Raw genomic sequence first — 14,139 nt, forward strand, 5'->3', positions numbered from 1 at the left:
CTATAGGGGACGGAAATGTATTTTCAATCCCTCCGATATGCACACACACTTACACACAAACAATAAGTTAGAGAGGCTGGAGCAGTTTCAATTGTAGCAATTTAACAAAATTAACTACCCATACAATGGTTCGCTAAGTCCCAACAACTTGAGTCCAAATTGAGTCCAAAGTCCCTAACATTTGTGTCAGTCCTATAGAGTCCCAAGTCCCTCGTGTTTGAGTCAGAGTCCTATAGAGTCCCAAGTCTCTCGTGTTTGAGTCAGAGTCCTATAGAGTCCCAAGTCCCTCGTGTTTGAGTCAGAGTCCTATAGAGTCCCAAGTCCCTAACATTTGAGTCAGTCCTATAGAGTCCCAAGTCCCTAGTGTTTGAGTCAGAGTCCTATAGAGTCCCAAGTCCCTCGTGTTTGAGTCAGTCCTATAGAGTCCCAAGTCCCTCGTGTTTGAGTCAGAGTCTTATAGAGTCCCAAGTCCCTAGTGTTTGAGTCAGAGTCCTATAGAGTCCCAAGTCGAGAGTCGTGAGTCCCTTGATAGGCTAAAAGCTGCAGTCCAGCAATCTTTGAAGTTCCATTTAATAATGTAGAAAGCTAGCTGACTTACGGTGCTGCACATTAGTAGGGCTAGCTCGCTAATACAGTAGCTACTGCAGTGAGTTCAGCAAGGGAGAAAGATTTTCTGACAACATCAGTACTGGTAAAGTCTGAGTTGTGGACTCAAGTACTACAGCACTGCGTTGTTCTGATGTAAGACAACGGCTTAGGATTGGAAAGACTGACATAACATTTCCACTATGGTTATTCTATGGAAGGCGTGGTTAATAATGTAGGCTGCAGGTAGTCTAGTGGTTAGAGCGTTGGACTAGTAACCGAAATGGTTGCAAGATCAAATCCCAGAGCTGACAAGGTACAAATCTGTCGTTCTCCCCCTGAACAAGGCAGTTAACCCACTGTTCCTAGGCCATCATTGAAAATAATAATTTTTTCTTAATGACTTGCCTAGTTAAATAAAATATAAAAAATTCAAGTGGGTATGTATTGTAAAAGGTGACCAATGTCCAAATAAGACAGACAGAGAAAATGAATAAAACATTTACTTAACTAGAGTGGATAGAGTGAGAGAGAGAAAGAGGTAAAAAGGCCAGACAGCATGTCCTTCTCTTTGATCCATATGACCCAGTGAAGTTTGCTAATCAGACAGAGGTCATCTAGTCGGCTGATGTGGAGAGGGAAAGGAAGGGGTATTGCCCACTTAAAATCAAATTAGCATCTCCATAGGGCCATGGATGGAGGAGATGGTGGGGAGGGTAGGACGGGAAGAGAGAGGCTGGGTGAGTTTAACAGCACTGTGTGCCCGTCTCAGCTGTTCAGCTGTCTTAGAGAGAGAACGGGAGAAAAACAAAGAGAGCGAGAGAGACGTTTTGAGGGGAAGAGGTATACGGTAGAAAATACATACAGTTGAGAGGAGAAAGTGAGCCTAAACTAGTCCCATCTAAAAGGGCTGGATGGTTGAAAGTAGTATGGCATTCAATCTACAGGCAGAGAAGCATCTGTAAGGTGAGATTCATGGAATAGCTCCTAAACATACTATGTAGCTATTATACCTTGGCTGCAAATAAGGGTTTGTCATATTCAGCTGTCCATCGACAGGAGGCTTGAGTGGAGTCGACACACTGATTAACTTTGAATTACAGACTCAGTGTGTGTGTGTGTGTGTGTGTGTGTGTGTGTGTGTAAGGGCTGGTGACTCAAGGAGAGGGGGGTGGAAGAGAGAATTAGTAAACGACAAAAGAGAGAGGACTCGAAGTGCACCATAAATTACAGACTGTGTGTGTGTGTGTGTATGCGTGGGAAGAGGCTGGCGACTCAAGGAGAGGCGGAGAGAATTAGTCAGCGACAAAAGAAATGTCTTGAAGTGCACCATTAAGAGTTGTGTGGGATAAACATATCACATTTAAATCATGAGGCCAGAGCCATGGAACAGCATAGGTCTGTAGTCGACATTAGCCTACAAATACCCTAGCAGAGACAATGTGGATAACAGAGTACTAGAAATGGTTCTATGCACACAATGTGTGCATTATATATATCTTACTTTAAGAGCCATTCAGACTAAGTTTGTTTAAGGGTATATGACGACATCAGACGTGCATCTTGTGTAAGTTACATGTTCCTGATGGCAGCCATTTACTCAAAGCAACTCTACCATCTACTGGGGGAAAACGTGCATGTGCAGCAAGGCACAAGGCAGTTTCAGATCCCTCACGCACACACACATTCACACAACAGAAATAAATTGGACACACAGACAGAAAGCGTCAGTTTGTGTTGCTGTATTGGCAGGTACAGATAAGCAGGTAGCTAAAACGCTACCCTCCAAACACTCCTCACCACTTAGACAGCAGTATTCATGTTAACCTACAAGTGTTTTGGCGAGTGTAATATAGGGCACACATGACACACCATTCCCTATATAGTCCACTGTATAGAGCGGTGGTTCCCCAAGGGGGGGGCGAGGGGTCGGCAGCCCCCCCCCCCACCCCCCCAAAAAACACTATTTGTAATAGTAGAATGCAAAAGGTGCATTTTCGAAATGGTTTAGTGCATCATCAGTTCCTCTTGTCATGTCAGTCATTACATACCTTAGAGAGATATTTATAACTTGTCAGAAATGTCCAGATCAACTAGCCCATGTCAGCTCATGTTTTTTAGCTAGGTTTTTTAGCCCATACATTTTGTTGTAATGTTTGAGTCACTGAAATATCACATGAATACACATTAGGCTTGGCAAAATGTCGAGAATTGCAGGAAATAAGCTTTAAACGTCTCTGCCAACAAGAGGGGTGTGAACAGTTTGTGTCATAAACAATGCTTGTGCCATTGTGAGATGTTCTCCAACGCTGGAAGGCGGCCTGAGTGAAAATGTTTGGGAACCTCTGGTATAGAGAATAGTGTGCCATTTGAGACGGACCTAGATATGGCAGTAATAACCAAGGCACCAAAGGCAGTCATCCTACAGTACTACAGTAATCCCTTTTCTTTCCTGTGAGATAGTTCCCTGTCTGAGGTCATCCAATAAACCAATAAAACTTTTAGTCAGCTTTATGACGTGTGTAGAAAAATACAAAACAAAATCCCTCCACAGCTGTATGTGGTCTGACAGCCACAAAGTGGCGCTGTTGTGTCTGTTTTTAATAAGAGCAGCGGCAAGGCAACAGTCACATTTAACCCCCTTCTCCCCCCTTTCTCTCTTTAAGTCTTTATGCTTTGAAAGTGACAGGTCACTCGCTAGCAATGTCCATATAAACAAAACCAAATGGAGACAGATCAACAGTTATTAAGATCAACAGTTATTTTTCCAAGATTGGCAATCTTCACGTCCAATATCCTGAATGTTACACCAAACATGGCCGCCGGTCTGGTCCATGCCGTGAAGTTGCTTAGAATCTTGTTCACCAGCCGACCCTTTTGTCCCGCTATCCTGGCGCGTGAGGCTATAGTTCTTTGAGATTGTCCATTCTAGTCATTGCAATTGTGCAGTCAAAGGCCTGGTCAGTGGAGGTGGGCGTTGAGGTCGTACTTGTCACAGAACTTGTCAGTGAGGGGAATACAGGTGAGGTACTCACACCACTCACACTTGACCGGGTGGATGTAGAACAGTACAGCCAGCCCTGAGAAGAGACCCAGGAACACCAACAGGAAAACACAGATCTGGACACGCTTACGGTACATGTCCGAACGGCCAAAACTGGAAATAATATGGAGAATAAGATCATAAAATCAATATTAGTGTTTTACGTATTAAAGGGTATAGCATAACCTTGAGGCCATATTTCAATTCAATGTAATAATAAAATATATACAAATATTACCCAAAGTAAAATCTAATATATTCAGGTATATGAGGCCTCAAACCCAGAACCAACTGAGCCATTTAGATCTGAGACACATTATTATTATTTTTTAAGTAGTTCAAAGCGCTTTACATTACATGCACAAAAAATCCCCCAAATATTACTAAATCAAACCAGCTCTCACCTGATGTATGGCAGAAAGGCGAAGGAGAGGAAGAGTCCAGAGATGAATCCGGAGATGTGGGCGAAGTTGTCTATCCAGGGCAGCAGGCCAAAGGAGAAGAGAAAGACGACGACACACAACAGCTTGGTGAAAGCCCTCCACGGACGCTCCAGGATCTGCCAGCTCTGGAACAGCTCAACAAACAGACAGGCCAGGATACCAAACTGAGAGCCAGCTGGACCAACCTGGGGAGGAAGTGGGAGAGGGAGCAGGAGAACAGAACGAGAGAGACACACCTTTTGTGTCATATTGGCAGGTAAATACTTGGCCTCCTGCCACCTAAGGGACAGCCAGTGGAATGACAATAAAACAAAATCAATTACATTTGAGATTCTTGCTGACTTTGGCTGCATAGCATCATAAACAAACAAATATCCCATAATTATACCAGTGATATCACTAGACCTATATGATCAGTGTATCTACAGTACTGTACCTCTGCTCTGTAGGGTAGGAAGATGGCGCTGGCCAGGTTGCCAGTGATGCCAGAGACGATGTAGATGATAGAGATCCTCAGCCAGCCAGCCAGCTTCTCTAAGTCCCTCAGGATGGTCATCTGGAAGAGCACCGACACCAGGCAGTGCAGGATCCTACAGGAATACATATTAGCAAATAAACAAAGATATGGAGAGTCTCAGCAGGTTACAAACTACATTATTTTCTGGCTCCAGCAGATACATTTTCACACCACAGACACTGAGACATACAACATGAGACAGGATGTTGGTGCCAGAGAGGATGGTACGTTACCGCCACCAACAGCACGGGTGGTGAAATTACATTTAAATTCCATGTACTAGCTACCTAGCCTAGCTAGTCTGTACTAACTAGCTGCACAAGCAACAGTGGTTAACAGAGCTAGTTCGTCGACTGGTATGTGTGAAGCACACTAACGCCCTGGAACAAAGCTGACTCGCGAAACACAAGACAAACAAACGTCTACAGGTTGCGCATTCACATAACATTTGAGATGCAAAAATATGATTTTCTGCCCAAATATAGTAGCTTCCTAATTTATTCATGATGTTTGACACATCATGCAGGACATTGTGCAGGACAAAGTTTAAACATATTGAACACAACTTGTCTAATACCAATTCATATTTTACATATATACAGTACCAGTCAAAAGTTTGGACACACCTACTCATTCAAGGGTTTTTCTTTATTTTTACTATTTTCTACATTGTAGAATAATAGTGAAGACATCAAAACTATGAAATAACACATATGGAATCATGAAGTAACCAAGTGTTAAACAAATCAATATATATTTTATATTTGAGATTCTTCAAAGTAGCCACCCTTTGCCTTGATGACAGCTTTGCACACTCTTGCAATTCTCTCAACCAGCTTCACCTGGAATGCTTTTCCAACAGTCTTGAAGGAGTTCCCACATAGGCTGAGCACTTTTTGGCTGCTTTTCCTTCACTCAGCGGTCCAACTCATCCCAAACCATCTCAATTGGGTTGAGGTCAGGTGATTGTTGAGGCCAGGTCATCTGATGCAGCACTCCATCACTCTCCTTCTTGGTCAAATAGCCCTTACACAGCCTGGAGGTGTGTTGGGTTATTGTCCTGTTGAAAAACAAATGACAGTCCCACTAAACACAAACCAGATGGGATGGCATATCGCTGCAGAATGCTGTGGTAGCCATGCTAGTTAAGTGTGCCTTGAATTTTAAATAAATCACTAACAGTGTCACCAGCAAAGCACCCCCACACCATCACACCTCCTCCTCCATGCTTCACGGTGGGAACCACACATGCGGAGATCATCCGTTCACCTACTCTGCGTCTCACAAAGACACAGCGGTTGGAACCAAAAATCTCCAATTTGGATTCATCAGACCAAAGGACAGATTTCCACCGGTCTAATGTCCATTGCTAATTTTTCTTGCCCCAAGCAAGGCTCTTCTTCTTATTGGTGTCCTTTAGTAGTGGTTTCTTTGCAGCAATTCGACCATGAAGGCCTGATTCACACCTCTGAACAGTTGATGTTGAGATGTGTCTGTGAATCATTTATTTGGGCTGCAATTTCTGAGGCTGGTAACGAATGAACTTATCCTCTGCAGCAGAGGTAACTCTGTGTCTTCCTTTCCTGTGGCTGTCCTCATGAGAACCTGTTTCATCCTAGCACTTGAAGAAACTTTCAAAGTTCTTGAAATGTTCCGTATTGTCTGACCTTCATGTCTTAAATTAATGATGGACTGTCGTTTCTCTTTGCTTATTTGAGCTGTTCTTTCCATAATATGGACTTGGTCTTTTACCAAATAGGGCTATCTTCTGTATACTACCCTTACCTTGTCACAACATTCCAGGTGACTACCTCATGAAGCTGGTTGAGAGAATGTCAAGAGTGTGCAAATCTGTCATTGGTCAGTCCAAAATGACTTTTTAATTCTGTCATGGAAATGAATGTATTTCCTGTTACCAAGTCATTTATGGTTTCTATGCCTTTACTTTTCCATGTGGACCAATTTATCGGTGATTTCTGAAAAGCTACCCAAGGTTTGTACCATAGGGTTGTGTTTTTAGGGAGTGATATTGGTTCTTCTAGAATACGTTTCTTTTTTCTTCCATATTGTTCTAGTGTTCTTAACTATGAAGTTGTTCATGTTCTTAGCTTAATCCTTTAAAAATAGACACATAAAAAGATTCGAATGAATATTCTTTACAGAGAAACACTACTCACCCAGCATGGAGGAATAGAGAGAGCCAGAGTCTGTAGAACTGGTCTGGGATCTCAGGGTTGAGGAAAGGAAGCAGGCCACACACATCATCCATACAGGCCACCTGGGAGCAGAGAGTAGCGTCCTCGTGGAAGTAGCCCTTCATAAAGTCACAGTACTCTCTGGACGTGATCTCGCACCTGAATAGTGAACACACAAGACAAGCCATTACAACATCAACTACCTATATCTGTGAAGACTGAGGGAACTGAACAGCACAAAGTACAGGCTCCTCAGCAACACACTTTCAAAACATAGTTCATTGTTTCGATAAGTCATATAGCAGGGACCGTGAACTAGATTTTTTCTTGAGCGGATGCTCAGAAGGCCAGAACATAATTACAAATAATTTAGAGACCGCAAATTGACCCCAAGAAGCCCGAACAGATGACTAAAACATAATCACTATACAATCACATATACAGCTCTGGAAAAAAAGATAATCACAGTGGGTGGAGACCTGGAGAAGCCTACAAGCCACAGTGTCTCCACCCACTGTGAAATTTGGTGGAGGATCGGTGATGATCTGGGGGTGCTTCAGCAAGGCTGGAATCGGACAGATTTGTCTTTGTGAAGGACGCATGAATCAAGCCACATACAATGTTGTCCTGGAAGAAAACTTGCTTCCTTCTGCTCTGACAATGTCGCCCAACTCTGAGGATTGGTTTTTCCAGCAGGACAATGCTCCATGCCACACAGCCAGGTCAATCAAGGTGTGGATGGAGGACCACCGGATCAAGACCCTATCATGGCCAGCCCAATCTCCAGACCTGAACCCCATTGAAAACCTTTGGAACTTGATTACAGTTTTTCTTAATTTCCAAAACACTAAAACCCATTGGCTGAACAAAGTTCTCAGTTGCCTGGACTCATTTAGCTAATTATGCAGTCTGTTGTCAATACCGTAAACCATTTCACATGGTAAAACACAATTTGCAGATCTCACTTAGACTTTTCAGCAAAACTCTAAACACATTCTCATTCTCAAAACACATTCTGCACTCTAATGCACATGTCATCCACACTGGTAAACACAAGTGGCAACAATCAAATACAAATAGAGAACACATGTCATTGATTGAACACAACCACTCAAAATTGATTTAACCTGTTTCAAATGATGCGACACAACCAATATAAGCCATTTCAGAGAGCAAACAGGTTGTTGAAGGTGGGAAGGAGAAAGTCTGAGAATGGATAGAAGAAACAATGTGAGAGGACGAGTGCGTATGCGAGGTGGGCGACGAGGAGGAGGAGGGCAAGAAAGAGGAAGAGGATGACGAAGAGGAAGACAAAGAGTGGAAATATCTGATGAAATTCGAGCAACAGTTATAGACCATGTTCTTGTCCATGGACTGACAATGAGGGAAGCAGGACTTAGAGTGCAACGCAATTTGAGCCGATTTTCTGTGTCCACCATAGTAAGGACATTCAGAGAAGAGAACAGGTACAGTATACTACTGTATTTTTGTAATTGCAAATTTACTGTACTACACTATATGCAGCTGTTTCAATAGACATTTGTAAAGTTAATCACTGTATGTATTGTACTGCATGAATATGTTTTGTAACTGCACAACTACTTTTTGTAGAATTGCAAGGCTGGGACATGCAGGTGGAAGGACAGCTATATTCACTCGGGAGCAAGAGGCCCGTTATTGTTGGCATGGTCCTTCAAGATAATGCAATACGACTCAGAGAAATCCAGGAACGAGTGATACAAGACAACACACACTTCCAGGGAATCGACAGTGTGAGCATTTCCACAATTGACCGTGTCCTCCATCGTAACAGGATGCGAATGAAACAAGTATACAGAGTACCTTTTGAGTGCAACTCACCAAAAGTGAAAGAACTGCGAGCTCAGTATGTGCAAGTAAGTGTACATTCAGAAATATTTACTGTAATCCAGATTGTCTACAGTACTAACACATACTATGTGAATGACATTACTCTTCAGTACATACAATGTATGTGAATCAGAAGTGCATACAGTAGGCCTAATTGTACTCTACAGTATAGCACTGTCTCTGTACGACTTACAAAATCCTACATACAGTATATTGTATTTCTACACAGACCATATTTGACTTGGAATCCTTGGACAGACCCCATGAGTTCATCTTTGTCGATGAAGCAGGCTTCAATCTAACAAAGAGGAGAAGGAGAGGCCGAAACATGATTGGACAGCGGGCCATGGTTTAACATCAATGGGCAGTTTATGAACTTGTACCTCCCTCCATAGTCGCCTTTCCTGAATCCGATTGAGGAGTTTTTCTCCTCTTGGAGATGGAAAGTATATGATAGACAACCCTACACCAGAGTAAATCTGCTGCAAGCCATGGATTTAGCCTGTGGTGATATAGGTGAGGAATCATGTCAGGGCTGGATACGGCACACAAGAGGCTTCTTCCCCCGTTGCCTCAGGAGGGACAATATTGCTTGTGATGTGGACGAAGTGCTCTGGCCTGACCCAGCCCAAAGACAAGAAGAAGCACATTGATCACATGTTTACTCCTTTGATTTTTCTCCCTTTTAGTATTGTATACTGTAGTACAGTGCATTGTAGGCTGTATACTGTACAATGGACAAATTGTATGGCCCTGAACATTGTGCTTTCCATTTATTACAGTTTTTTCCAATTGCTTACACACTAAAATGACATGCACAGCGCAATTATTTAAACTGACACACAGAGCGCAAAACCTCTTCTAGTCTACAAAAGTCTAAACACATTTTCTGCTTTACACACATTTTGCAATTCACAATGGCACTTTTTAAATGCACTGCACACGGTTCTCTGCATAAGACACAACAATCTGACAAAGTCACATGTTTGCCATTTCAAAACACTGCCATTCAAAATGACACTACATGAGCAATACATGTGCCACCTGGCCAAACACCTCAATGGTTAATTGTTACCACTTCAATCAGGAAGTAAGCACTATGAAAAGACCACAGGAGAGCACCTTTTGTTTTACAACAACAATGGAAGCCGTTGCAGAGAGAGGAAGAGGAAGAGGGAGGATGAGAATGAGAGGGGGAGGAAGAGTGAGAGGTAGGGGTAGAGCTGGTAGAGGAGTTCGTGGCCAAAGAAGACAACTTTCAAATGAAATCAGAGCAACCTTAGTTGATCATGTCATCAACCATCGGCTGACAATGCGAGAGGCTGGACAGAGAGTGCAGCCCTACTTGAGCCGTTTTACTGTCGCCTGTGTCATCCGGACATTTAGACTGGAGTACAGGTATGTAACCAACATTTCTTTCACACTAATGTAGTACACCCCATGTCATAGTGTATCAGTTGGGTGAAACCTGTTTACTTCATGAATGGCTGATGTCATACACTAACTGCACAGATTTCCTGTAGAATTTACTCTACTGTGGGGAAAATATCTTTAGGCTGCATTGTCCAAGCCCTATATTTTTGTTTTTTGGTTTTTTTAAAGGACTGAGAGACGCAACCATGGTGAAGGAAGGGGCCAAATGTTCACCGGGGTACAGGAAGCTGCCATTGTAAAGTTGGTTTTGGAAAATAATGAAATCAGATAACGAGAAATTCAAAGCCACATCATCCAAGACAACACCATATTCAACAACATTCAACGAGTCAGTCCACATTGGCTCACATTCTCAAGCGAAACCAAATCAGAATGAAACAACTTTATACGGTGCCGTTTGAGAGAAACTCTCAAAGAAACAAAGAGGTCAGACGAGCATATGTGGATGTAAGTACAATATTGACTGCAGTACACTACACGCAACATTGTTTCCCAGTGTACTGGATAACACCATATTGACTGCTTTTGTTCTTTGTTTTCAGGGAGTACTGGAAATGGATGCTCATCCAATCCCACATGAGTTCATCTTTATAGATGAGGCTGGGTTCAACCTAGCAAAGACCAGAAGAAGGGGGAGAAACGTCATTGGCCACAGAGCCATTATAGATGTTCCTGGCCAACGTGGTGGGAACATCACAATGTGCGCTGCCATCTCCAATACGCATGGTGTCCTCCACCGTCATGCCAACCTTGGACCATACAACACAGCCCATATTCTCACATTTCTGGACAGACTCCACAACATTCTCATACCACCAGAGAGTATGAATGATAAAGACCATCAAAGAACCCGGTATGTTGTAGTATGGGACAACGTGAGCTTTCATCGTGCAGCCCCAGTCCAAAACTGGTTTGCTGACCACCCACCATTTCTCGTGCAATACCTCCCACCATACTCACCATTTCTGAACCCCATAGAAGAGTTATTTTCGGCATGGCGGTGGAAGGTATACGACCGGCAGCCCTTTGTGCACATGCTTCTTGTGCAGGCTATGGAAGAGGCATGTGATGAGATTGATGTGGGTGCGATTCAGGGATGGATAAGGCACTCAAGGTGCTTCTTCCCTCAATGTCTGGCAAGGGAAGATATTGCCTGTGATGTGGACGAGGCGTTGTGGCCAGACCCAGCTGTGCGGCAAGATGCTGCCTAATTATTTTTCTTGACTCTTTTTATTTATAAATTTTTTCCTATAATTTTTTTTTTTCTATACATTTTTTCTGCACATTTTTTTTCTGCAATTTTCTTTTTCAGTTTACTGTTTTTTTGTGAGCATACTTTTGTTCAGTCCAATGTAAATATATCTGCTGTGCATATGTTGCACTGACTTGTTTGGTAAAAAATTAAATGTTTCAACAGCATGTGTGTGTATATCTGCAAATATTTCTGTGCATCTGAAGAATTTTCTACAATTTGAACTATTTTAGTATTATGGCAAAGCATATTAAAGATGAGAGTGCTTTTCATTATGCCCAACAGTGTGTAGTTGGTCAGACAAAAATCTGGTAATATGAATGAAGTGCGTGTGCCATTTGGTGCAAACGTTTGATTTTGATAATGCTATATGTAGTTTAGGTTGCAGTTCTTCATTTTGCAGGATATGAGGTATTTTGCAGTTTGGGTGTGTGGTTTTGTGAATTGTGTTAAGTATTTTGATAAAACCAGCCTAGTTTGCAAAATTGTGTTTTAGCAATTGGGAGAAACTGTAACAGTACTGACTGCTCAATAGATTTTGACTGGTTGCAGGTTCATATCAACAAAGAACAAGAATTACAGTATGACGAGACAAAGGACAAGTTTGTGAGATGCAGGCTACAGTACTGTAAACATAGGGGTACAAGGAGGAGGAAGAACAAAAAACTAAATTGCAAAGAGCAAAGCAGAGTAGTAATTTCTGATCAATTTTGAGCTACTATGATAGAACATGTTTTCGTTCATCAAAAGACAATGACGGAAAAATATGAATATTTTTTTAGATTAAAAATGTACTTCTCCCTGAGAATTGTATGTTTTGAACAATGTGTTTTCTATTTTTCGGTGTATTGTTTACTGACTGCTTGAGAGTGTATATCATTTTGATCACTTTGTTTATGATTTGAGAGCAGTGTTTGATTTTGAACACACGTAAAACTGTTTTGTGGCGAATGTTTCATTTTGCGAGAGGAGTCAGAGGTTATGTAAATAGTGCTTGAAGATGAGGTTTTGTGTTTAATGTTTTCAGAAAATGGAGCAAGGTTTCAGAAATTGTGTTTTAGCAATTGAGAAAAACTGTAAGAGGAAGATGGATGGTCACAAGCCATCAAACAAAGCCGAGCTGCTTGAATTTTTGCACCAGGAGTGGCATAAAGTCACCCAACATCAATGTGAAAGACTGGTGGAGGGCATACCAAGACGCATGAAAGCTGTGATTGAAAATAAGGGTTATTCCACCAAATATTGATTTCTGAACTCTTCCCAAGTTAAAACATTAGTATTGTGTTGTTTAAAAATGAATATGAACTTATTTTCTTTGCATTATTCGAGGTCTGACAACACTGCATCTTTTTTGTTATTTTGACCAGTTGTCATTTTCTGCAAATAAATGCTCTAAATGACAAGATTTTTATTTGGAATTTGGGAGAAATATTGTCATTAGTTTATAGAATAAAACACATTTTTTCATTTTACCCAAACACATACGTATAAATAGTAAAACCAGAGAAACTGATAATTTTGCAGTGGACTCCTAATTTTTTCCAGAGCTGTATCTTTATATTATGCGTGACAATACTTTGGAATAGATTTCCAAAATTTTAATCACTTGGAGCTGATTTTCCAATCTTTTTCCAGTATTTTATGTCCAACAATAATTGTAAAAAAAAAGGTTTTTTTTTTAATCAGAAAAATTGAGCGGCCAGTTGAGGAACCTCATATAGTATTCACCACTACCGTGCAGTTTGCGGAGGGTACTGTCTGTCCTCACCTCCCTTTGGTCCCAATGCAGCATGGCCGTCCGGTGATGGCACAGTCTACGTGGGGGAGGTTAGTGTGGTTGCCTGGGTTGTATCTGGTACACACTGGCCACTTGGTGATGTCATCAGGCCACTCATGAGGCGACACAGAGGCTGGCTCCAGGCATATTCTGAAAAGAGAGGAACAGAGGAAAGAACATATAACGTATAGAGGGAAGAGGAGATAAAGAAGAAGAGAGGGAGATGGATGAATAGGAGAGAGAGAAGCAGTTTATTACCTGGGGTCCTGGTGGCAGACTGAGCCGTGCTGACGGACCTTCCCCTCCAGGAGAGGAGCACTGGGGTGATGAGGCCACTTCACCCACACTGCTAGAGTAGACTGGAGAGGGAGAACAGGGGGGAGAGAGAGACAGGGGTTAACTGCTACAGACTTTAGGATATTAAACATAAATTGACTGTAACAGTAGTGGAACACCAGGGTAACTCACAGAGCACTCCTCCTGTGAGGTCTGAAGACAGCCGGAGCGGTCGTTCCTCACACAGCAGGCTGACTCCCGCTCTCTTCCTCTCTTCTCCTGGATCAGGTCATGGACCTGCTGGTCCTGACGCATGCAGGGGGAGAACTTAGCCCCCAGGTGGATCAGCGCCTCCTGCAGGTCAGGGGGAGGGTGTGCAGTCAGAACACAGACAAGGGGCTCTATTTTCGGCTGGCACTACGGCAGCGCAAGTGCCAAACGCACATTCGTTTTGACATTACAGCATGTAAAAACAGGTACTCTGGCTTTTTTGCACCACATGCGCCAGGTTCAGCAATTTACCTGTCTCATATCAATTTACCTGTCTAATATCAATTTACCTGTCTAATATCAATTTACCTGTCTAATATCAATTTACCTATCTAATATCAATTTACCTGTCTAATATCAATTTACCTATCTAATATCAATTTACCTGTCTAATATCAATTTACCTGTCTAATATCAATTTACCTGTCTAATATCAATTTACCTATCTAATATCAATTTACCTGTCTAATATCAATTT

General features: G+C 42.1%; 1 protein-coding gene across 2 annotated transcripts in view; it reads right to left on the bottom strand.

Annotated features, from left to right (window-relative positions):
• Positions 1 to 2,312: 2,312 nt before the first annotated feature.
• Positions 2,313 to 14,139, bottom strand: part of LOC106589555 (inactive rhomboid protein 1-like) — a 53,075-nt gene continuing 41,248 nt past the window's right edge. For both annotated transcript variants that reach the window (XM_014179679.2, XM_014179680.2), the window contains 7 exons: positions 13,584 to 13,745; positions 13,374 to 13,474; positions 13,107 to 13,265; positions 6,766 to 6,942; positions 4,508 to 4,661; positions 4,033 to 4,256; positions 2,313 to 3,742 (listed from right to left, as the gene is read on the bottom strand). In XM_014179679.2, coding sequence (XP_014035154.1) covers positions 3,547 to 3,742; positions 4,033 to 4,256; positions 4,508 to 4,661; positions 6,766 to 6,942; positions 13,107 to 13,265; positions 13,374 to 13,474; positions 13,584 to 13,745 — 1,173 coding nt within the window. In that variant the 3' untranslated portion in view covers positions 2,313 to 3,546. The remainder of the gene's footprint in view (positions 3,743 to 4,032; positions 4,257 to 4,507; positions 4,662 to 6,765; positions 6,943 to 13,106; positions 13,266 to 13,373; positions 13,475 to 13,583; positions 13,746 to 14,139) is intronic.

The sequence above is a fragment of the Salmo salar genome, chromosome ssa28, assembly GCF_905237065.1.
Source record: "Salmo salar chromosome ssa28, Ssal_v3.1, whole genome shotgun sequence".
Lineage (NCBI taxonomy): Eukaryota > Metazoa > Chordata > Actinopteri > Salmoniformes > Salmonidae > Salmo > Salmo salar.